The sequence below is a fragment of the Lipophrys pholis genome, assembly GCF_963383615.2.
Source record: "Lipophrys pholis genome assembly, chromosome: 1".
Taxonomy (NCBI): Eukaryota; Metazoa; Chordata; class Actinopteri; order Blenniiformes; family Blenniidae; genus Lipophrys; species Lipophrys pholis.
This window is the reverse complement of record NC_137635.1, coordinates 44,563,194-44,588,140: the sequence shown is the minus strand read 5'-3', so window position 1 is coordinate 44,588,140 and position 24,947 is coordinate 44,563,194. Positions and strand designations below refer to the sequence as shown.

General features: G+C 43.6%; 3 protein-coding genes across 5 annotated transcripts; 2 read left to right on the top strand and 1 right to left on the bottom strand.

Annotated features, from left to right (window-relative positions):
* Positions 1-356: 356 nt before the first annotated feature.
* Positions 357-2,822, bottom strand: LOC308118199 (apolipoprotein D-like; the record flags this gene model as incomplete). The annotated part of the gene is made up of 4 exons (XM_080477506.1): positions 357-598; positions 859-947; positions 1,098-1,219; positions 2,703-2,822. 4 exons carry the CDS (start codon positions 2,820-2,822, stop codon positions 357-359), a joined length of 573 nt encoding a protein of 190 aa, XP_080333632.1.
* Positions 2,823-7,575: 4,753 nt separating this feature from the next.
* On the top strand, positions 7,576-14,636 carry samd7 (sterile alpha motif domain containing 7). 3 transcript variants are annotated; one of them, XM_080487685.1, is made up of 9 exons: positions 7,576-7,889; positions 10,759-10,897; positions 10,995-11,118; positions 11,307-11,431; positions 11,522-11,603; positions 11,723-12,399; positions 12,486-12,601; positions 12,695-12,805; positions 13,949-14,636. In XM_080487685.1, the coding sequence occupies exons 2-9, from the start codon at positions 10,795-10,797 to the stop codon at positions 14,183-14,185; spliced, it is 1,575 nt and encodes a 524-aa protein (XP_080343811.1). In that variant the 5' UTR covers positions 7,576-7,889; positions 10,759-10,794; the 3' UTR covers positions 14,186-14,636. The 3 variants fall into 3 exon arrangements, with proteins under 3 accessions (XP_080343811.1, XP_080343809.1, XP_080343810.1); XM_080487683.1 differs by having other exon boundaries at positions 10,756-10,897; XM_080487684.1 differs by lacking the exon at positions 7,576-7,889 and adding an exon at positions 9,946-10,258 and having other exon boundaries at positions 10,756-10,897.
* A 379-nt stretch (positions 14,637-15,015) lies between these two features.
* sec62 (SEC62 homolog, preprotein translocation factor) lies at positions 15,016-23,413 on the top strand. The gene is made up of 8 exons (XM_080481309.1): positions 15,016-15,069; positions 20,374-20,482; positions 21,133-21,238; positions 21,365-21,554; positions 21,640-21,735; positions 21,809-21,869; positions 21,967-22,086; positions 22,393-23,413. The coding sequence occupies exons 1-8, from the start codon at positions 15,034-15,036 to the stop codon at positions 22,953-22,955; spliced, it is 1,281 nt and encodes a 426-aa protein (XP_080337435.1). The 5' UTR covers positions 15,016-15,033; the 3' UTR covers positions 22,956-23,413.
* Positions 23,414-24,947: the final 1,534 nt, after the last annotated feature.

Genomic DNA, 24,947 nt, shown 5'->3' with positions numbered 1-24,947 from the left:
ATGAAGGAATGTATCTAATTTGCTTGATGGTTTGGTTTGGCGGTCCAGATTGGAGCCTCTTGCTGGCCGGTTTTGTTTGACACCACTGATAAAAATCACTACAATACATGAGAATACTGGAAGAAAAATGACAAACCAGAAACAACGCAAAATAAGATGATGTTCTTTGTAAAAGAAGCATTTAAAGAATTAATTCCTATTAATCCTATAAGGAAAAAGCATTTAAACAACAGTATTTGGTTTGATCTAGGAATGAAGCGGCACTGCGAGCACTGTCATGGTACATGAGGTCATTGACGAGATCCACAGAACTGAGACCAGAGTTTGAAGGTAAACAGTTTATTGGGGGGGGGGGGTTACTGGCTCATGGGGCTGCAGTAGGCCTCATCCTGGTTGGTGGTGAGCAGCTTGTCCACTCTGACCCCGATGGAGGACAGTGTGCTGTGCAGCTCCTCCAGGGTCTCCTCAGGCAGGGTGGGATGTCTGCTCATGATCCAGGCAAACTCCACGTGGAGCACGCCGAGGTCCGTGCAGCTGTAGACCAGAGAGTAGTTCTCATAGTCGGTGGACAGAACCCAGTAAGGAGCAGGAGGAGAGTCTGGAGGATGACGGAGAAAAACAGTTTGGAAAATATCCTCAAATATATATTGACCATAGTTTCAGATTACTACTACATTTCAATATCTTCCTGAAATCTAATTAAATCTTAAGCCAACTTATACTTAACTAAACTAAATATGTTCATTTGTGTGATTTTGGCTGCTTCGTTTAACCCAATCCCCCAAGTATTTCCATGAGTAGCTGATGAAGGGTTGAATGTATTTGTGTGAAAGGGGCTCTGTGTAAAATCCAGATTACTCTCAAAGAAGGAGACGAGCAGCTTGGCCGGCTCAGACGGGTTCTTGGCCGTGGCAGAGCCACTGATGGCGTTTATGCTTCCATCGGCACTGAAAGAGGTAAACGAGAAAAAGTGAAATCTTGAGTTATATGACAGAAACAGTAGATAAAATACCATGTGACACCAAAATCAGACTCTTTCAGGCTGCATGATGTTGATCATTTGGGATGTCTCTACACAGGATGGCTGTGGTACTCACAGCAGCTCCCTGTTGAGGACGCCCACCACCCCGGGGGCCTTCAGGCTGTAGGTTGCAGTGCAGCACTCGCCCTTCTGGAAGGCATGAGGCAGCCTCTGGATATCATACCAAGTTCCAAGATACTGTGGAAGCAAGCAGATTCACTGTCTATGGAGGGTGATCTGGTGGTGTCACAGGTCATCTCGTTTTTGTGGTTTAAAGTATCACACAAAGAAGAATTTGACTCTTTATAATGAAGGGGCCAGACACAGTCACATTATGTGAAGCAGTAGAATTATAACAGCCAGTTACAAGACATAAACACAGAAAGCTAGAATATGAAGGATAAAATCAGTTTTTTAAGCAGTAGCAGACAGATTATAATTAGTTTAAGTATGATTTTGATGTATTTTAGTGACACAGCGTTTCAAATAATTTTTCTTTTTTTTAAGACTTCCCACCACTAGAGGGAGCTCATGTATTAATGGTGATGAAAATACTACAGTTTGAGAATCAACGTTTGAAAGCAATATCATAACCAATAATATATTTGTGTGCAACACTGACGCCTTTGCTGCTGCTCTTACTTTTATGAATACATATTTATTTATTTTTTCAATCTGCTGGACACCTTGAATTTTCCCTCTTGGGAATAAAGTATCTTCTATTCTATTCTATTCTATTCTGTTCTATTCTATTCTATTCTATTCTATTCTATTCTAGAGGTGTCAAACTAGAAACCAGAAATACACTTTAACCACAGTGTAAAAAAAAAAAGAAAAGAAAAAAAAAAGCCAAATACTTAACAATACCTAATTTGTACTCAAGGAACTGCTGTTTCTGATTCATTAACTTGTGATTGCACTGTTTTTGGGAGAATAGTGGACTGAGTGATCAGGGATGGCAGCTCTTAGGGGTTGTTAGACCTTTAAAAACAAATATTGTGGGTGTGAGTTGCAAGAATCATGCATCATGTAGAGAAACAATGCAGCAGATATGATTTAAGATTTTTACAGACAGCAAAATGAATTTAGGATGTGTTTTGTGGAATATTTCACTATATTTTGTATCAGCAAGAGGATGAAGAAATTGTTATAATGTTAAAATTGTATTTAATTGTGGTTAAAATCATTGTTCAGGATTGGTGCAAAATATATGCACTTAAACTAGGGGTGTCAAACATAAAGCCCGTGGGCCAAAACTGGCCAACAAGATGCTTCAATCCAGCCCAACAAACCACCAAGCAAACTGTAAGGATTTACAATGAAAGCTGATTTTTCAACAAATTTCTTGCAAACACAATACACATCAGTGAGGTATCAGTAATGCTGTCAGGGGGAATTTGTAAAAAACACATAAAGCAACTGCTATATGAGAAGTTTTTGAGTATTTCACTGTACTTTGCACCAGGAGGTGTCATTAAAATTAGCTTTATGTTGAGATTGTAGTTATATTTAGTTGGAATTGTTTGCTTTTGTGAAAACACAAACATTTTCATCACGTACTGTATACACTGCACCGCAACAAAGAAAAACTATAAAGTTTCAAATTAACCGTTATTTTGGCACTATTTTACCCGTCTGGCTCACTGAAGACAAAACTGTGTTTGGGATGTCTGCCATTCACCTTTGCTGCGTCAAAGTTCTCCTGCACGGCCGGTTTGGGGCATCTGCCAGGCATGATGACCTGAGCGTTTGCGGCCAGGGCGGCCAGCAGAGCGAGAGACAACACCTGGATCACTTTCATCGTTCTCCACCACCTGCAAAGAAGAACAATCAAAAAAACTATCCTTTAGTTAGAGTAAGTCTGGATAAAACAGGAGTGAATCGTGGTGGTCTGTTCTCTACCTGTTTTACTGGGTAGCTGTCAAATTCAGAATTTGGTGGCTCTTTTAAAGGCCTGAGAGTGACGTGATGCTTTTCCTTCTTTTCTTAAAAAAAACAAACAAAAAAAACTGTGTGAGATTTTTGGCACCTGTTCAAATTTATATTTATCAATAGAAGATAAGTGACAGGTGGTTACTAACGTATGTAGCGTTGAAAATATTGTTGCCTCATGGCAATATGACTGGTGTGAGTTTAGGCTCTGGCCTTTCCTGTGTGGAGTTATTATGCTATTGTGTCTTATGCTTGAATTTTCTGTAGATTTTCAATTTTTTTTCCCACAGTTAAAGTACATGCCTTGTTAAATTGATTGTGTTGTGGGTGGCTGTGATGTATGGACTGACCACCTGTGAAAAGGTTTACTCTCCCCCTGATCAAATCTCAGCTGCTGTGACTCTGGATGAAGCAGGAATAGAGCATGAATGGATCGATTGCTTCGATTGTGGTTGTGATGTTTTTTATTGAAAGACATTACAGTGGAGGAAGATGAAGATATATTTCATCCAACCAGTTGAATTCATTTCATGTAAACAATGGGGATTTTTTTTTTGTCTCTTTCACATTCATCTATTCATCTGTGATGGAGTTGCCATTTAAGGGGCTCACTCACTCACTCACTCACTCACTCACTCACTCACTCACTCACTCACTCACTCACTCACTCACTCACTCACTCACTCGCGCGACGATTAGAGTACTGCAGCACCCCCCGTTGGACTATTAAAGAACTGCATAACCGCAACTACAATAAATAAAATGCAAAAAGTGTCTTCATCACTGAAAATCATTAACACAATGATAACACAAAAAAGTATTTTGATTTGAGCTGAGAATCAAACTTAGTATTATTTATATCAGTACCTACTTTGTAAATATGTTGGAAATGAATATTGATCATTTTGAGTAAAAGACTGATGATGTTTTATTTATCATTCATTGTCCTAATCTCTTTTTATCTGAATAAAAACCCTCAGTGGTATCTGCTCTTTCAGTGTCCACATTCCTTCGGTCTTTCTCAAACTATTATTCTTTTCACTCATTACAAATAACAAGCTTAAAATCCCTTTAAAGACATAAAAAAAGGTAACCTCAAACTAGATCTGGACTGAAATGTTAGAATAGTGCCAAAATAACCTTTAAATTTAAACTTTAAAGTTTGATTTTGCTGTGGCGCAGAGTATTTGTGATGAAAATATTGATGTTTCCACAAAAAAACAAACATGTTCAGCTGATGTTCAGCTTTATGTGTCGACTGGACGAGTCAGGGAACCACAGTGGAGAAGCCCATTCAAAAGCTGCTACAGATTTTCCTCTAAACTGAGACGGCATTGGTGCAATAGTCTGTATGAATTTTAACATGCACAGTTTTGTATGATATTTATGTAATAGTTGCAAGAATTAAAAAAAAATCTTAAAACTTTTAAATGATTAAAATTTTCATATGCCTAGTTTAGTATGTTGTACTTTTTTTTTTTTTTGTCTTCTTTTTCTTCTTTCTCTTTAAAACAAGAACATACAAGTACATGTTCTTGTTTTATACAGACCTGTGTCTACAATAAAGATTATATAAACAATTACTATGGAAAATGACTACAATCTCAACATAAAGCAAATTTTATTAAAACTTTTTGGTGCAAAATACAATGAAATGTCAAATCAAGGGTGTTTTCACAAACTCACCTTGGCTTTGAGGCCAGTTTATTAGCAGATAAGAGCGTTTATGACAGCATCTCAGCTCAGGTCTCAGAGTTGGTTTGTGTTGTGTCCACTACTCTTAAGAATTTTTATTTTTTAATGAAAACTTTCTTAGAAATTCTAACATCTTACTCAGTGGTTTGGCAGATTGGAGCCTCATGGGGACCAGTTTTGGCCCACGGGAGTTTATCTTTGACAGCCCTGCTCTAAAGTACACTCCTAACGTTTGATCTGAACTACAGTAGAAGCTACAACTTCATACTCACTTTTCAAACCTAATATGGACTTTTTAAAACATACTAGGTTTTACTTGTAGGCAGACACTCTCCCTCGGACATCAGGCTTCAACTCCATTTGGTAAAACAGTGGTAATAAAAGCAGTCTATAACTGCGTGTCATTTCGTAGGTTGAACATGTTTTGTGGCTCCAGAGGAATTTCATCTGGTGGAAAGTTCACAAAAATGCTTCCTTTGCTCATGAAGGTTGTAGAAGGAGTGAGCGAGCATGAGAAGATGAGTCAACAGACATCCGGGAAAGGAGAGAATTGGGTGCAAAAAACACAAAAATACATTTGGAAAACTTCATTTTTTGTCTTTAAGTGTCACTCAAAATTGAGCTTTAAGAGAGTGATATTAACCCGGAAATACTTTTCCTCCTTTAATTCCGATGAAATTTTCAGTCACCCAAAGGTTATTTCATAGGGATTCCTCATCCTGACTGAATCAGGATCTCTCACAGGGCGCTTCCACTTCACAGGGATTAATACATGGGGGAGAATCCAGGAAACGCAAGGTGATCCGGACACCAGATTGCTGCTGTAATTATAAGATGGATGGAGCTGTCCGTGCCTGCGCTGACCCAGTAAATTTATAGCCGGGGCCTGTTTCTGCAGGTTAAACCAGCCCTGATCCCTTTGCCTCACTGTGACTTCATAATGCTGGGTGCTGAAAACACAGGTAGAAATCCCTTATAAAAAGCTTACACCCAGGAGATTCCTAAATTAGCGGTTTAAATGTCCTAATGCTCTGTTCTCTTAATTCCTAACTCCTTTATTAGTGGTTTCTTCTCCCTATTTTTTTTCGACCTGATTGGTCACAATTCATCAAAATCCTCTGGCAGGGATTAATAAGCATGCAAAAACCTCATAAATATTAAAAGAACACTTGTTTTCCTGTTGATGCATCATGCTTGTTTGTAGCTGTAGAAACATCAATGACAGTTCAAAACCTTTTAATCTACTTACAAAATGTTGGTCTTGCTGTGCTTAAAATTTGCTGTGTGTTCTCTCTTTTTTTGATTTGTAATAAATTGATTTGCAATTCATCAATCAGTTGGAACAAAAACAAACTAGCTTCAGGTGATGCATTCATGTACAACCCCAAATCTAAAATGGATTAGATATAGAATGCGACAGCACGGTATGATCATTAGCAAATCCAGCCTGTGTCTCATTAACAATCTAACATTTCCAGTGTTGAACGTAAGATAGTTTACCATTTCATTAAGACCAATATAAGAGCTACATGATTAAGAAAGGCGCAATTAAACTATGCAAACCATGGAAAGTGGTTCGTATGAGTAACAACTGCAGGAGATTTTAACAACAATTAAAATTAATATGCAGCTTAACAGCAACATGACCAGAGATTTTTTTTAAGCTTTTTATTGTTAGAGAGATCGAGTCACTCATTAAGAACAATGCTTTAAACATGAAGTTGTAAAGCCTTCAAATAGTCTGTCATTTATTGTATTTTTCATCTATTTGAATCATGTGATGTTAACATCAAATGACTATCTATTGTGTAGCATCCTTTCCTTTCCTTTCAACAACCATGTTTGTTTGATATTAGGTTAAGCACTCTGTGCCTTTAATGCATATAAAGTCACCTAATTGACCATTTCACACACCTCTGCACCAAGATTCATCAGATTGGTAGGAGCAGGGTGAAAGACGGTTATCCAGCATGTGGCAAACACAGGCAGTCTCACACACACTCAGATTCACAATTACTGATAATTTAGAGTCACCATTGAGCCTCAGATGGATGTTTCTGGTGGGCAACCGAAGCACCCACACACAGGGAGAACATGCAAACGTATGCATTCAAAGGGATGAATAAAAATCAAATTAGGTTGTACTAAAGTCAGATTGTGCAGAAAGTCACTTCTGTTCATTTCAACAGTCACAGATATATATATATATGGTTTATAAATGGTAAGATAACATGGAGAAATGCATAAATAAATAAATATCTGGAGGATAAGGAGTCATGTTTTTAAAACTCCACACGAGGCCAGACGACAGTGTCCAGTACGGTAAACAACCCAGCAGTGGTCTGACCTCTGGGTTCACTCACATCTCCAGGGGATCTCTCCTTCCCCACGGAGGCACCACGCAGGGCCCCTCCACTATTTGTCTGCTGTTTATTAAGATGTGCTGCCAGCCCACCAGGACTTAAAGGAAGCCTCACTCAGAGCGGCAGCACCCACCCTCTGTAAGTGTCCGGTGAGCACAAACTGTCAGATTAAGAGGTCTGAGAGGATGATCCGGCCAACATTTAGTCGGATTTCTGGCAAATTACCACCGAGCATGTTTGGGTTAACCCTTTTGGCACCCCCAGGGAGAGCAATACCTCTGACACTTAGGCTGAACGTGCAGGGCAAAACAAAAATAAGAAAAAACAACCAAGACTGATCCGGGGGAATTTGTTTTGTCTACGTGCAGCCTGGTGTCGTTTCTCTGCATGGGGTCACTGAGCAGTTTACAGGACGGCTGGCCATTTTGCCACTGGAAAAGGAAGCTAAGCATTTAGGTGTCTTAACCATGGCCTAAAGTGCTAACAAGGGATTAGTGAGGTAAACGTTGAAAGAGGTTTAGCGCTCCATGCTTAGGACCAGTGCTGCTTCAGTAATTACACTTCAGTTGCAAGGTGCTGCAAGCAGTTGGATGGGAGATCACAGTGATGTCAGGACAGGGAGGGCTTACCGCGGAAGATAAGGCCAGCTGATGGAGATGAAATGAATCAGTATTTAAAAGGTCTTTTTTAGTTAAGGCAGTTAGCTGGCAGCAGACTGTGCTCCAACCAGTTGGCCTGGTTGGTTGGAAGTGAGAGAAGGACACTAACACTAGAGAGACACTCGCTCGCTGAGGCTTTTCAAGGTCCTATAATTTACTTCTTTTTTTAACCTGATTTGGGACAAACAAACTACTCTGCTCTCTGCTGTTAATTTAAAGGTAAGCCACAGATATTACTTCCTTTCATTTTAACACCTATGTTTCAGATTTCTCTGTTTTATATTATAAAATATAATTATTTATTAACATTGGATCACTTTAAATTCCTGTTGATTGTTTGTGTGAGGAGACATTTTAGCCACTGCAAGCCAAACATGAATACATGAGAGCAGCTGTCTTGGTTAAGTGATTAATCTAATACCCAGTGCGACTGGAGACATCCTTCAAATCTGTATAATTAACCTAAAAGTTAAGCGAGATTCTGCAAACAGCAAAATTTTAACAATAAACAAAAAACAATGCCACAAAACTTCTGTCGTCAGTTTGAATGTCTGTATAATGTTCCATGTGAAATGGTGAAGAAGCAAAAACCCCAAATGAATGATACCTAAAGTTTCTTTTACTTTTGAATGTTCAAGTTAGAGTGAATAATCTAATCTTCCTCTCAGCAGTGTGAGTCTGCTTCAGCTGGTGCAGTGTGTTGTGTGAAGGGATTAGGCAGAGCCAGACAATACTTCTGTCTTGTCTGATATGACCTCCTCAGGGCTCCAGCTAAGTTGTCAGCAATTTTTCCCTTTAATTCATTCTTATAATGAGATTAACCAGGCAACAGAAAATCCAAGGAGCCCACAATCCCCGGATTTGGCAGCTGCGGTGCGGCCTCTGCTCGTTTGAGGCAAATATGACAGGGGAGGTTGCAACCTCACCTTTGACGATAGTTTCACTCGCAAAACGCCTCGTTTCACTTAATGCTCTCCGACACGTGAGCGTCTGAAGCCTCCAAATGAGCTTCAAGGTGAGGATTGAAAATCTCATAAGTTTCAGGACTACAACTTTACTAATAGACTTAATGTCATCCAAGTGGCCAAAGGGCCTCGGGAGGGATCCTCTGAGTTCCTAGTCCACAGACTCCAGCCTCCGAGAGGCCCAACGAGGCTTTTCGGGGACACTTTGTGCTGTTTGAAGGCATTTACTGAATCCCCCAATGGACTGATGCAGTCATATCAAAATTATTTTTAGAATGTGGAAGAAATTACTTCAGATTTCATCATTCGATGTCATTCGGTGAGCCGTTTCTGCATTCAAAGTGCAACGCAGGAATTCCCTGATGACACTAAAACGTCTCACCGTGTCATGTCTGAAAGTGGAAATCATTACAAGCCCACAGAGGGCATGCAAAGGTGATAAGACTCTAAAGATTGAAACTCAGTGCTCGCTTAGGTATTAACAGACAGAAGTGTAGAAAAACATTTGCCGATGCTAGCTGTTGTGACATTGACCGAGAAGGTGGTGGAGGGGCGCATGTGTTCGCGCCACATAGCTCCACATAAACCGATTGCATTCCCACATTTATCCCCAAGGTGTTTTTAGGACATCCTGGGAGCTAATGGAGGCTAATAGGCTTAGCACTTAGGGTGTATTGTCCGGGATGCTTACAAGCAAGGTTTGCTGAGGGTAAAACTCTAAACGTGCGGATTACCTCCAACACATCCCTTTAAAGTGCTGTATAGCCAGGACTTAGCTAATAGGATCCTGGGGGTAGCAGGGGCCCGGGGAAGGTGGGGATGGGGGATAGACGGGCTGGCGGGGTAGGCTGCGGGCAGGTCAGCAGATGTACGTGGCAGACTGTTGCAGAGCTAACAGGGGGATTACAGTCCTCAGATTAGATGGGCTTCCTAAGGAACTTGAGGGACTCTTGAATAATGCACAAGTCCTTGGGGAAATCATATGGCAGCGTTTGTTAGAGGGAAGTGCAGTGGAGAAATAAAGTCACTCAACAAGTGCGCACTGTAAACATGTCCTTAATACTGAAAAGCTCGTCTAGTCAGTGTCAGCTAATTATATCCCACAAAAGGGGCAAAGTCCCAGATGGTGAGCACTTACAACTATGCATCCAGATTCATTTTGCACCCTGGCCCTGGATTAGCAGAAGTGGATTACTGTGCTGTCGTTTACAGTATCATATTTTGTAATGGGATTTCTGCGGTGTGGAAGGCTAATTGGAGGTGCCTAAGTCACTTGTGCTTGTGTATACAAGCTGCTGCCTCAGCCAAGAACAATGAGAGCAGCGTGTGTGTGTGTGTGTGGTGTGTGTGTGTGTGTGTGGTGTGTGTGTGTGTGTGTGTGTGTGTGTGTGTGTGTGTGTGTGTGTGTGTGTGTGTGTGTGTGTGTGTGTGTGTGTGTGTGTGTGTGTGTGTGTGTGTGTGTGTCACAAGATGAGACTAAATGTACTTGGGAGGATAAAAAGACATAGGAGTGTTTTTGCTGCTTCTCATATGGTGGCACGGATTTGGATTTATAGATTCAGGATTGGCTTACATTGTGCTGGGCAGTGTTGGTTGGAGATTAACACTTGGGTTGTGGGAAAGGTGAGAGGTGAGAGTGGGGGTTAGAGGTTACAGATAGTTACAGATAGTTGCTGGCCTGCACAAATCTTACTCACAGCCGAGTGTTCCACAGAAAGGATGCAACCATTTTTATACCAACACTGGGCAGAATTCACAATACAATTCACACATTTAAATTTTTTTGTTTGTTTGTTTTTTGTTTTTTGGGGGTGATTACAAAGCAAGAAGTTATTCTCTAGGATTACATGTGTTAATCTTCTGCTAAGGCCAGTAGTCATGTGAAGTGTGATAGTTAGCGGCTGCCATCTAGTGGGAAAAGAAAAAACTACAACAATCGTTACATTTCTTTACTATTCATTCGTATCTTAATAATCATTTCGATAAGTTTTAGAATGGCACAAACATTCAAACATGCAGCTACTGTAAAGAAACAATGTCACATATAAGGACACATTTTCCATTTTTTTACCATTTTGGAGTAATGGCCAGACAGTTATTGATCTGACTCTCCTTATTAGCAGGATTCACGTGGAGGTCAAAGGTCGCTTGCGTGTGTCATGACCCCACGGGAGCAGCTGAGGAAGATGACAGCACTGGGCGAGCAGGCGACTCTGGATGAGAAGCACTGGTATCGATTGGTCAACAGCATGTCTGCTGGAGGTGAGGCCGCAGGAAGACGAGCAGCAGAGCGACCTGAACCGGGAGGCTTGTGAGGAAGGCCTTTGGTGACCTGTGGTGCTTTTCCCCTCTCCTGCAGAGCTGAGGCAGCGGCAAGAGATGATAATGAGGAACCAGATGGCCATGGCTCCACAGATCCTCGCCCAGGGGCAGCAGAGGTTACAAGGAGTCCCTGCTCAGTTTGAACCTCGCTTCATGGAGAGGTTTGTAACTGAACCGGCTCTTTTAAAGCAAAAGTTTAGCTCTTGGTTAACAGGCAGTTTGAAAAACATTCACTGAATGCAACAAAAAAAAAAAAATGACATTACATTTTCTATAATGTGTACGAAAGCATGTGTTGAAGAGTCACACAGCTGATTATATAACTTCTATTTGGCCTTTTTCTCATCAGAGAGCTGGTTCCCCCCACCGAGATGGTGGCTTCTGATGCTCGACAGATGCACATGGCGCCCCACCTCGGCCCACCTTTACCACCCCATGCCAATGTCCTGCCTGGAAGAGCGTTCCCCGGACCAGGTGAGCTTGAGAAGTCCCAGACACCCTGTTTGGTTCCAGTGTGTGAGGACTTAAGTTTGACAGCTTCCCTCGTTCTGTTCTGTTTCTCAGCTGGATATGGATTCCTGCCCTCAGAGCCCATGGAAACTGTTGCCCGGCGACAAGAGCTAATTCACAAGCAAAATATAGCCAGGTAGTGCTTGTAGATTGTCATCAACATTTCACAAAGAACCTTCCACCTACGCACTCCATTGCGTTATGTGCCCAATGTCAGAGATTTTACTCAGATTCTTTGTGCGCGCTTCATTTCAGGATGGAGATGAATGCCATCCTGCATCAGAAGGAGCTGGAGAATGCTCACCAGAAAGGACTGATGGGAATTGATAATCCCATGTCATACCCTTCCAACCCCATGGTGTTCAGAGGCCGTCAGCGCATGCCCGACGGCCACGAGGTCTTCGTCCACCGCCCCACCCTGGACGAGCTGCACTCCAACAGCATCCTCATGTCAGCCAGTCCATACCCGCCGATCAGCACCCTGCACCGAGAGCGAGGGCGCAGGGCGGGAAGGCGGCCGACCGTCCACAAGACTGCGGAGAGCCACGTGTCCAACCTCAAGGGTCCAGCTGAGGACAAAAGTGTAGAGCAAAGCCCGGGGGCCACGTCGGGGGAGGAGAAAGAGATGGAGCCGAAGGGGGACCTGGGGGAGGAGTGCACGACCAGCAAGACACACCATCAAACCAAAATAGACCCTGAACTCGTCACTGGAAGCAGGAAGAACTACAAAGAGGCGGAGGCGGGCCTGCGTAAAGCCTGTGCGAATACTCAGGACTCGTGTTCTGATGTAGCCAACAGTGGCACAAATGACAAAGACATATCCAGCCAATGTTCAGCTTTTCAGGAAAAATTCATGTATCCGACCACCGGTGGAGGCCTGGCAGGAATGCCTTACATGTTCCCAGTCCCCGGAAATGGTTTCCTTCCACCAGGTGAGCTTGGAAAACCAGGCTTTTTGAACAGCTCACACAAGGCTGAAACCTCTCTGATTTAAATAAACGTTTCATGTGTTTTCAAGGGCCACCAAATCTCTTTTTGAACGGCGACGAGGTGCCCGAAGACATAAGAAAATGGACGGTGAATGATGTTTACAACTTCATCAACAGCATACCTACATGTTCAGAATACGGCCAGGTGGGTAGATTTAAAAAAAAAAAAAAAAAAAAGACTAATTGTTATGTTTTTTTCCATTTTTGTTGTTCTAATACAAACTGATTCATCATCCAGGCGTTCAAGGACCACATGATTGATGGAGAGACGCTCCCCCTCCTCTCAGAGGAGCATCTGCTAGATACACTGGGGCTCAAGCTCGGGCCGGCTCTCAAGATCCGCTCACAGGTAAAACTGATTCTGGAATCACTAATTGAATCATAAAAAACAGAACTTGAACATTGGGTGAAAGTGTTACGTTAAGAATATGTATTGCTCTATGCTCTTAAACGCCTTTTAGAATAAACATCACAAAGTTAATATTGACATGATCAAAGGATTAACTTGCACTTAAGGTACATTATGAAGTGTTTCTTTTTTAAGTGTACTGCATGTAAGATGTTTGTAACGCCTCTGGCATCCTTTGGATGGCAGTGGAGAGTCACTGTGGCTTCAGTATTTTGGCAAACATATCACTTTTTCTACATTTCAACTATCAACAACATTAAATGATGAATAGAAAGTAAGACCATAACAGCAATTACATCACTCCCAAGAAATGTTGTTACCCAAATTCTTGCAATACCACTTTGTACCACAAGATGGTGTAATGAGACGCTCACGCTCTGTCATTCACAGTCCGAAACTGGAAGTTTAGATGCAACAAAGCAAAACGGCTCTTTACAGCTAAACTACCATCAATGAAAAGTATTTCTTTGGGCCTGTTCACACCTGGCATTAACGTGCATTGTGGCGAGCACTGATGCAGATGTCTACACTTGTCCGTATCATGCGTTTTGGGCTAACCACTTCATCACCCCGGCCGCTTTAATGCACTGTGTTTCTGCAAACGTCCAGACACGGCCGCCCATGTTCTTTTTCAAAGTTTCTTTGTAAAGTTAAAAAGACTGTATAACTCATTCATAACTCACGTTCTCTTCAATGAAAACATTGCGGGCACTGATGATGTTTATGTATTACATATGATGTATTTTCCTGCAAAGCCACCTTTCTTAGAACACAATTGAGACACATGCTGTTCACACCACAACGCCTCTGTGGTCAAATGACCCCTCACCACCTCGGGACGAGGTTTGAGTGAAAGCGCTTTGGTGCCTGTTTACACTTGTTTTTAGGGCTTGCCACTTGAGATCGGATCACCCAAACCATATGTTAACGCCAGGTGTAAACGGGCCCTAAGTACATTATATTAGCCTACTAAGATCATATTTACTTGCATTATATTCAACCGTGTCATCCCTCTCACACCAGCAGAAGAAGAAATGAACACAGTGGATCTAAGAATCATCTGCCCTCCTCTTTCCTCCACAGGTTTCCAGACGTCTTGGCAGCATGTTGTACATGATGAACCTCCCACTGTCCACGGGCGCCCTGCAGGCCACCCCAGAGAAGCCCGGGGATCGCTCCTCTGACATCGGCTCTCCTGGAAACTGCAACAGCGAGGAGATGGTGGCGAGTCCCAGAGACCCTGATATCATCAAATCCAGCGAGCACGTTCAAGAGGCGGAGAACAACTCGCCTCCATCAGCCAGCAGTGAGACAGCCTGATCAGCAAGAATGAAATGGACAAACCAAACCAGGCCCAGTCTGCAACATCAACACAGCACTACCAGAAAAAAAACTGCTGCAGCCACACTGGACGACTTGTTTACATATATTTCACTGTAATAATGTGGTTGTTTTTTTAAATTGCAATACAGGTCCACACTCTGCTCAGGTGTTTGCTACATATCTTTATTTTACAATTATATGTACAGGTTTTGAAATACACTGGCGTATTTTCAGTGAGAAATCTCAATTTCATTCTCTCTTTTTTCTTTGTCATTACTCATCTCTATCTGGTTGTAGCTTTAAAACGTTTTATTTCAAGCTTTAAAGTGTCATATCATTAGTAGGAAATACTTCACAATCTCATGAATGGCTTTTGTATTTGTATTTAATACTTTTTTTGCATTTGCTGGATTGTTAATAAATAAAAAAAATCTGTGAAGAAAACTGCAGTTTGATCCTCGTGTCATCAAAAGGTGAAAGCTCAAGTTAATCCCATAATATATAATGAAGGAAATATCTTACATTTTACAAATGTGCTTGTGTAGTCATCCACAGGGTTAAGGTAAAGTAGATAGGAAAGGATTAATTAGGGACTATTTTGATGTACCTAAAGAATGTGAACTGAGCCATAAGAACCGGGTTTCCCATCCCAAATTAATACTCTCCTAAAAAAAAGAAAACTTGATGTTTTCATCACCTAATTGGTTAATTAACAGTCACTTGCAGCAGTTATATTAAGTGTCGGGGATTTTTCAACGTGAAACGTCTCACTGGCAAATCTCGCGATACTTCTTCCTCTGCGTGCACGCGCATCCTCGTGCACGGAGAAGCTGAGTTGGAGGATCATGGCGGAGCGCAAGAAGCACAAGAAGCGGACCCAGGTAACATCACTGACTCCCCCGATCACACTCCCCGGCTGCATACCGTGGTGCGGTGGGTGGGGACGCAGAGCGGGTTCGCTACTCGCTGCCGACTCACTGTCGCGGGGAAGCGTCCGCGTTAGGAGCCGCGAGCAGGCGGCGGATGGAGCCGAACGATGGCTAACTTGGGATAGCATTAGCGGGCTAGCGACAACAAACGTTAGTGTTCATATGATAACAAGGTGTTTCCTTCATTCTGAGCTCGAGCGAAGACACGCGGCCTCTGGTGGCGTAAAATCGTCTCTGTGCCTTTTAAAGAAAGATCATTTTTTTTAATGTGTCGTGTTCATTGTGGCTCTGCAAAATCGTTTGGTGGCTAAGCTGCGTCAGCTTTAACCAGCCGTGTTTACATAACGTGGAGCAATCAGAGGGAAATTAATTAATGAGTCAACAGCATCTGCATTTAACCCTGAATACTGTCTGATCGCAGCCTGTGTGTCCAAAGAGAGCCGATCTGAGTCACGGGAAGAGTTCTCCTGGTCCCTGCAACTTCTGCATTAACACCTCATCCATTAATTAACAAAACATCACATCTCTCCAGCCAGTCACATGCCGGCAACTTCATTTATTAAGATCAAGATGAGCTGCTGTAGTTCAAAGCGAGGAGCACAAGTATGGGGAAGAAAGTTGATCTCAGAAACTTTGAATGTGGCATGAAGTATTTCATAAATTGCTGAGCGACTGCGATTTTCATGCACAGCCATGTAGTGTTTACAGAGAATGGTTCCAAAGAGAGGAAATATCTACAGTTCTCTCTTTTGGCGTCAGGGGATAGAAGCCAAACTGGCTTGAGAGGAAAAATGTCCAAAAACCACTTGTTACACCCAACGTATACAGAAGACCATCTCCGAGTGCGCTGCAGAGTTTATTGTAAACTACGCATGGATCCATCCTGTCTTGTTTTAATGGTTCAGGTTGGTATGTGAGTTAACCTTGTTTATCCCTTCATGATAACAGTGTATTGTCCTCTGATGGCTGCTAACAGCAGGATAACACGTCGTGTCACAAAGCTCAAACTGGTTACTCAAACATGATATTAGTTCTCCGTACTCTAATGGATGTTCACAGTTCAGTCATAGGGCTTTTCCACCAAAAAGAACCAGGTTCTAGTTCAGCGCCGGTGCCAGGACCAGTTCTTAAATGAGCACCACCAAAGAACCGATTGTTTTTCCATTGTCAACCGAGTCAAGTGAGAGCCACATTGTTGCGTCACTCCAAAACGTGATACGTCACTGATTTCACCAATGTAGCACTCATACAGGAACTAGTCTGGCCTGGACCTCGGATGCAGAACAAAGAGAGAGAAAACATTGCGTCTCCTCGTCGCTCTATTGGTGTTTTGTCTGTCTTGCTTTAGTCCGGAGCCCCGGACTAACTAACTAAGACGTGAATGAGCTTGGGGCTTATTTTTCAACATTTCGGCATTACGTTGTGAATTCCTGCTCCTTTCATTTTATTTCTGAATGTGTCTGAATTAGTGCTGTCGCGATACCAACATTTTGGTATCGATAGCGATACCACCATGTAGTTCAATACTTTCGATACTATTCGATAGTTTTCAAAATAAAAAGAGAACACACAAAATATCATTTGATACAGCCTGTCTTGAGTAGGACCAATGTCTTTAAATGGTATGTTACTATGCAGTAATCTTTATAACATTAAATGGCTAAAATGAAATATTTTCATATTATATTCTTTCATATTATTTATGTAATACTAATATTTATAATAGCTTACATTTTTTTCCAGAGCGATTTTTTTTTTTTCATAGGTATATAAGTTATTAGCTGTGGTTCCTTGAACTCCTTATGCAGGTCTGGGTCCTGCTTGTCCTTCAGGTGTTTAGCAGGTTAGCAGTGTTTCCAGCCTTGGCCAGATGTTCTCAAACACCGTTTGCACAGTGGTGCTTCGGTGGTAATGGAGACACCGTGCTCATTTGTTTTGAAGCCAAAGTACTTCCATATAGCACCTGGAGCACCTGTTTTCTCTACAAGTTGTGGCCTTGTGACTGTATCAGCAGCCTCTCTCTCTCTCGACTCTCTCGTCTCTCTCGCTCTCTCTCTCTCTCTCTCTCTCTCTCTCTACTCTTGCTCTCTGCTGCTTCGTTAGTGATGCACTCGGATTTCTTTTTACGGAGTTTCCACAGGTTGTTTGAGTCAGTTGCGCATGCTCACTCTCACATGGATGCAAACGCCATGTCATTTACATGTGCGCATCCGGTATTCTTTTCAAAGTACACGCTCGGTTGGGAGAAGATTGTTTTGAATACTCTGGTGGAAAAGCCCCCTCTGTGAGCTGCTTTCATAGTTGTAACTAACTCCGATATATCATGAGGATATTGCAAGACTGGGTTGTGTTCTTGAAGTTTGGTTATTACAACACAGTAACTATTTTAAGTTTTCAACATACCTATTTATATTGTGACATTCAAAAGGACTTAAAGGCTTACTGGTGCATCAAATTAGGTTAGATTCTGGATAAGTTTTACATTTACCAGTTAACCAACAAATGATGTATTTGTTTGGACTTCGAGACGTTAGATTTATCAGCTGTGACGCAGATCTCAGTTGACAAACTTAATGAATTGTCTCAGTGTCACAGTTTTACCTTGAGCCGTGAGATAAAATTCGTCTTTATAGATTCTTTGCCATACAACAAAATTAAAATGGTTGATAAGCGCATTACTGTGTGAACTCTGCAGGGAGCAACTGAAGAGCTGCATTGTTGTATGGTCACACTGAGGAGACATCCAAGCGGTTAATACGAGTTTGTGTGTGTGTGTGTGTGGGGGGGGGGGGAGTTTGGACCTCACACAAGTTTCAGGTGAACCCATTTGAAACCTGTGCCCCCTAAAAGATTACAACTTAAGCCCACTTATCTTGCTCAATGAAGAGTTCATGCAAGTAGTGTTCACTTCACTAAACAAATTTTTTTTTTTAAATTTGATAGGTAAACATTTTAGAATTGAAAGTAGAATTAATGGGATTGAGACAAAGTATTTACTTATTTCCATGAAAAATAATTGTTGATAACAAAGTGCATCAATATGAAATTCCTTCCAACGTCAGACACAAACCCAAATTTACCACTCGGCATTTTTTCTTGCAGAATTGATTTTCTTCTGTACCGCCAGTGGTTAGCTACCGCTATTAGTGCGTTGACAAAACTCTTTTAGTTTTTTTTTCTTTCATTTTATCTAATATTAGCAAACTAGACAATCCGTAAAAGTATGTGGAAAGATAACATGAATATTGCTATATTGGGATTGCTGTGAACAGATTGCTCATTTGTTTTAAAATGATTTGCCCTCCATGGACCCTCGTCACATAATGTTTCCGGAAGGGAAAGGAATCGGAGGAAGTGGAGCTCGCTTTTAATTTGTGCATTATTAAAAAAAAATAAACAAACACAGCAGAAATTTGTGAAACAACTGCGATGTTACAATACAGACATTGTATGGGATGTTGTTTTGATATATTTGTTAAAGTTTATATATTGAGAAATGAATTTATAATTTTTTTAATTATACAAATTAGCATTTATTACCACGTAAACGCACAAAAGTACCAAAAATTGGTACTGTTGAGTACCGGTGTTGTATAGAATACTGACCCCATGTGTCACTTTTCCTGTTTGGAAAAATGATCCGCCCCATGGAATTTTGACCCCTAATGTGAAACTTTACGTTTTGCTAATAAGAATGTTCTAATGTAGATATTTAATATAAATATTACTTGTTACATAGCTGACTTTTCCATGCTGTAGAATATTGACACATGCTTATTTTAATGTTATATCGCCTATTTCCTTAGTATGTATGTAAGGTGTTGAGACGTAGGTCACTTTTCCATGACTTAATGAGAGTGGGTCACTTCTCTATCTGACACCGGTATGGATTCCCAGGTACCGGGTCAAATGTGAAAGGTACCGAACCCGAATGGAAACTCCACTATATCACCTATAAGTACACAAGTATTTCAGTTTAATGAACCTCAGTTTTAAAGGACACAAACATCTACAGGCTCTAAGATGGCCGTGTGTGTTTATATTGGGTGCACAAGCAGATTATGTTTGCTCTGGAGCTGCGTACAAACTTTTAAGAACTAGTCAAGACGGTATATTTTCTGTATTGATCGATATCGGTGTTTATCAAAAGTCTCCAGTATTGTAACGTAGCTGAAACAGACTGAGACTCTGTGGACTTGGTGGACTACCTCCGATATTAGTCGGTGATGGTGCGGCTGGGTTTCGGGGGCTTTCCATGTTGTGGTCTAGTGTAACCGATGCCTTTTTGGAACAAAGGTTTGTTTGATGGTGTGGTGGTCGGTCGAAGCCAGCTGGACTGAACAAAGCCCAGAGCGGCCCGGCTGTGCCAATGCCCTCGCTCCCCCGCCTGCCGTCAGCAGAGCCCACACGCGTAGAGAAGGTTCGCTATCTGTCGGGGAACACTGGAAGGTGTGGCACAGAAAGAAAGTGTGGAGGTTCTTTTGTTAGCACAAAGAGCAGAGCAGCTGTTGGTGGACCAAATGAGCACCATCAGGGTGAGGCTGCTTCTGGTTCTGAAGCCAAACCGTCATTTCCGTCTTGTGCCTCTGTGAGCTGCTGCCACTCTGATCCACACATCAAACACACACAAGGAGACTGTATCTGCATCTGCTTGCTTAAGTGAGTTAACGATGCTTTTCAAAAATCTTGATGCCAGATTTGATCTGAAAAATATTTTTTGCATAGTTGAGCTTTGTAAACAGGTTGTTGTCTCATATTTGGACCAGTACGGCACATACCAGCCCAGAACTGCTGTGTTGCGCATCCACAGTATCGGCTTTTTCAAAAAGTTGCGTTTCCCTTCCCGTTTCCACTGAAATGGAGTCGAAGCGTTTTCGAAAAGTTGTGCCGTCGTCGTGCAAACAGACACCCAAGACACAACCATAGTTTTCCATTCTCACTTTCCTTAGCCCCGCCCCAAATGCTCTGATTGGTTTAGATGCAGCAAGGCACCAATGACAGACCAGTACTGATCAACATCCCACCGCTCCTGAATGTTTCGCCAACAGCTGTTCAGATAATGTGATGATGCGTTAACCGGCTCGGCCCTTGTGTACTATAAAATGCAATATCTAATCTTTTAGTACATTTCTGGAAGTTTCCACAGGTGGGCTGGCCGCATGCTTCCTGACCTGCGTGCTGACGTGTGCTGACGTGTGCTGACGTGTGCTGACGTGTGCTGACGTGTGCTGACGTGTGCTTTGTGGCTCCCTGCAGGAGGTCAGCGAACCCACCAAGGATGAGAAGGCGGTGGCCAAGTACCTCCGATTTAACTGCCCCACCAAGTCCACCAACATGATGGGACACCGGGTGGACTACTTTGTTGGTCAGTGATCGGCCCAACACACACACGCATACACACACACAGTATTCAAATTAGTCCGCTTTTTTTTATTACTTTCAGTGGAAAAAATGCAGTGAAAGTTGTTCTGGTGAATCTCTGCATTTCTCCCTGCATCACAGTTTGATGCAACTTGCTCTTTTTTTTCGCACCAAAGAACAAATATTTTGTTACCTGACATGACAGCATAAGAAATAGTATTTTTTTATGCTTTGTATTTATCACCTGCAATAACCGGACGTTAGTTGTAGCGTGTTTCCAGGCTATAAGTTTGATTTTATTTGTTTACATGAACGGGACAGTGTGTATTAATGTACAAACCATCTCTTCACGAGGTTCCTGTAAATATGCCGCATTTAGCACAAGGATCATTTCCATCCGTTGTCCCACATAAAACCATACAAGGTTACAAACATATATATATATACAATAATAAAGTAAACTGGTAAAGTGCACCTTTTCCATGTATTTTTTTTTTGGCAAGTCATGCAACCTATATTAAAGAACAGTGTTTGTTTTTGTTTGTTTATTTTGACTTATTTTTACTGGTCAGCTTGTGAGGGGAAGTTAACCAGGCGAGCTGCAGAGAGGATTTGGATGAGGTCAGTACCGCTCTGTGTGTTTCCTCCATTCAGCCTTCAAGGCCGTGGACTGCCTGATGGACTCCAAGTGGGCCAAAGCCAAGAAAGGAGAGGAGGCGCTGTTCACCACCAGAGACTCGGTGGTGGATTACTGCAACAGGTGGGCTGTGGGGGAGACGCTGCTGCTCTGCACTCCGACCGCAGCGACTCAATCTTCGTGTCGTAACCTGTTCCCCCGATTTCGCCGTTCAAAGCGTCTCTTTCTGCTCTCGGTCGTCCTCGGCAGGCTCCTCAAGAAGCAGTTCTTCCACCGAGCTCTAAAAGTGATGAAGAAGAAACCAGAGAAAGCCGTCAAGAAGGAGAAAGAGAAGGAGAAGGTCAAAGGCGACAGCAGCAAGGAGGAGGAGAAAAAAGGGAAGAAGGAGAAAGACAAGAAGAAGGAGACGGACGTGGCCGAAGTCAAGAAGGAGAAAAGTGTACGTGACTCGGTGCCGACGTCCAGTCAGACGTGAGGCCGAGTTCCCGCCCCGACGTCTGACCCGCCGTGTGCTTTCATTTCAGGACGAGAGTCCCGGGACGCCGAAAAAGAAGAAAGAAGTGAAGAAGAAGTTCAAACTGGAGCTCCACGAGGATCAGCTCTTCCTGGACGGGAATGAGGTGAACATCTCCACACACAGGAGCTTCCATGAAGCCCCGACTCCTGTTTCTGATCCTCAAACCTTCTCTGCAGGTGTTCGTGTGGATTTACGACCCCGTCCACTTCAAGACCTTCGCCATGGGTCTGATCCTGGGTGAGTGTGTGTGTGTGGGGGGGGGGGGGGGGGGGGGGGGGGGGGGGGCGATGGGAGGGGCTCTCTGGGTCTGACTCCTCTTGTTTGTGTCCGGAAGTGATCGCAGTGATCGCCGCCACGCTGTTCCCGCTGTGGCCGGCAGAGATGCGTGTGGGCGTGTACTATCTGAGCGTGGCCGCCGGCTGCTTCGTGGCCAGTATCCTGCTTCTCGCCGTTGGTAAGTACCAATAAGAGCTTAAAACAGACGCCAGATTTTAGCACCTCTATGCATGACAGGGTTCCAGAAGTCGGTAGCAGATCATCGATGAATCAAGTTAGTAGCATTAATAAAGTGATCGCTGCTAATGCTGACCGCTCGCCATCCCCGAGGCTTTTAACGGTCCACGATTCGGTCCGTCTGACCCAATACTGGAATCGGTATCAGGACTTTAGACTGATTTATTCCCAGTGGATTACAAATGTAACTGCTTCACCAACAAGCCGGCGAATAAAGACGTGACGGTGTTTTCCTGTGTCTCCTCAGCCCGCTGCATCCTCTTCCTCCTCATCTGGCTGGTGACTGGCGGGCGCCACCACTTCTGGTTCCTCCCCAACCTGACGGCCGACGTGGGCTTCATCGACTCGTTCCGCCCGCTCTACACCCACGAGTACAAGGGGCCGCGGGCCAGCGACAAGAAGGCCTTGGACAAGGCGGACAAGGACGGCGCCGCGGCCGTGTCCTCCAAGGCCCAGAAGTCGGACAGCGACGAGAAGTCGGACAGCGAGAAGAAGGACGGGGACGACTACGACGACGAGGATGAGGAGGAGAGCAAGGAGGCGAGTCCGGAGGAGGGGAGGGAGCGGGAGGGGGCGGGGGCGGAGGAGCGCAACTCGGACACAGACAGCGAGCGGCGGGAGGACGAAGGGTCGCAGCACAGCAACGGGAACGATTTCGAGATGATCACCAGGGAGGAGCTGGAGCAGCACACGGAGGACGAAGAGGAGGAGGAGGAGGAGGAGCAGGAGCAGCAGGGAGAAGAAGAGGAGACGGAAGAGAGGAAAGAGGAGAGTGGGAGAGAAACTAAACCTCACACTGCAGAAACATAAACTTTTCCAGTCCCTACACTTCTTCTTCTTCGCTCTGTCCTCCCCCCCTCCCCCGCTGTGATCCCAGGACCCGGGGCCGGCCGCGCCCCCGGAGAGCCTTCATCTCCCGTCGTTGAGATCTTCCACTAAACTCCCGGGATGGACACGACACTGAAACGCCAGTAGCTACGACGATGGGTAAAACACAACAGGAGCAGCCTTACGGCGGGCCCGAGGAACCCGCCACGCCGCCCACACCCGCACCTCTCACGGCTCCGTCGCCCTTTCCCGTTCCGCTCCTCCGTTTACGTGTCGCTTCAGATCAGCGTGTCTCCGCCTGGAGTCGAGGGCAGAACCAGACGGAGTCGCTCGGGGGGGGGGGGGGGGGGGACGAGCCGGCAGAGAATCCTGAACCCAGCATGAAGTCCTCTCCGAGGATCCCAGACTGAAGCAGCTCGTCCCTGCGGCTCCTCGAGCTTCCTGCCATGTTCAGCCCCCCCCCCCCCCTTTTTTTTTTCTTTTTCTATTCCAGCGGCTCACGATAACGGTGCAATCCCCGACTCAGTGTGAAGCTCTTCTTGGTCATGCTTAATTTTGTGGAACTCATCTTTAAGATACAATGTGAGCATCTGGGACACAGCCGGTGTTTCCTTTTTTTTTTTTTTCTTTCTTTTTTTTTTCTTTTCTTTTTCTAAACATTTTGAAAAATACAGTAGCCAGACAACATTACGATTTATTTCCAAACAGAACCACATTTACAGAGCGAAGCGAGTTCTCAGTGCCAAACAGAGCGATTGAACGTGTCGGCGTGCCGAGCGTCGGGCTCCTCGGGCTTCTAAAACCGCCGGCGTCCGACTCCTTGAGGGTCGGTGGGGGGGAGGGGGAGGGGGGTCGCGTCCGGCTCCCGTTCCCTGAGGGTCGAGCTCCCATTCCGCGAGTGCCAGGCTCTCCGATCCTCCGACGCGTCGAGCTCCTGGAGCCTCTCGCGTCTTTGACTAAAAGCACAGCGCGGCGGTTGCCGGTGTGCAAACTTTTAGGTCTCCAGAATAAAAAGGTGCGTTGGCTCCGAGCGCGCACCCGAAACCAGTCCCGCCTCCACGTCTCGCACGAAAGCCACCGTGTGACGACCAGCGAGCGATCCAACGGTACCGAGGTCCAAGCCGTTCCTGCACATTCTCTTCTGGCTAGAAAAGTCGTAGGCGCTCTTTTTAGTCATAGCAATGATTATATTTAAGTAAAAACATAGGAATGTATCGTTTATATATGGATTCTATTGATATATCAAGTATATACATACAGTACTCACAAGAAATGATGAAACATGTGACTGCCCCTCCTCTTTTCTGTCAGGAGGGAATTTAATCCTTTTTTTCTTTTTTCTTTTTTTTTTTTTTTTAAATGTTCGTTCTGGTTAGATCAGATTTAGTGGGAATCAGTTAGACGGCTCAAATACGGTTTGGTAAGAGGATCCGATTGAAAGTAATTGACAATCTTTCATAGAAATTCTTCTCAAAAAGTGGAGATCAAACCAAACCTGGTCCATTCTACCAAACCTTCTTTGTCTCTAAACTCTTCCTATAATTAGTTTCTATTTGTCTCTTCTTGTGTTTTTTTTAGACGTTGGCGTGTCTGTCCGAGGTTTGTAGCTCTCTGACTCTTTAACACGCTTCTCCACGGTTTAGTTTTTCTTCCCCTCCCCCGTGTCTTTTTTTTTTTTGTTGTTGTTGTTGTTTCTCTCCCCTAATAAATGGGCAAAGTGCATCTCTCGTTCCCCCGGTATGAAAGTGGCTGTACTCTCAAATAATGTTGGCGTAACATTTCACAGAAAATATAAATGTGGAGAAAAAGATTCTCCCGGATGTTCTTGACTGTTGCACAGTATCAGTCTGTTGTATATTGTAGTATTATGACTCTCTCTGCTGCTGCTGCTGCTTCTCGTCACACCTTTTCTGGGAGGAATCAAAGTGAAGCTGTAAAACCGTTGTTTACTCTCCGGTCATTATTAAAAAAACA

Excerpts from the sequence above, each read along its gene's own strand:
- sec62 (XM_080481309.1), top strand. The coding sequence starts at position 15,034 with ATGGCGGAGCGCAAGAAGCACAAGAAGCGGACCCAG. Across the intron at positions 20,483-21,132 it reads CCGGGTGGACTACTTTGTTG|CCTTCAAGGCCGTGGACTGC; the intron begins GTCAGTGATCGG and ends TCCTCCATTCAG. Across the intron at positions 21,736-21,808 it reads TCTTCCTGGACGGGAATGAG|GTGTTCGTGTGGATTTACGA; the intron begins GTGAACATCTCC and ends CCTTCTCTGCAG.
- samd7 (XM_080487684.1), top strand. The coding sequence starts at position 10,106 with ATGAGACTAAATGTACTTGGGAGGATAAAAAGACATAGGAGTGTTTTT. Across the intron at positions 10,259-10,755 it reads ACACTTGGGTTGTGGGAAAG|CAGGATTCACGTGGAGGTCA; the intron begins GTGAGAGGTGAG and ends TCTCCTTATTAG. Across the intron at positions 11,604-11,722 it reads CACAAGCAAAATATAGCCAG|GATGGAGATGAATGCCATCC; the intron begins GTAGTGCTTGTA and ends GCTTCATTTCAG.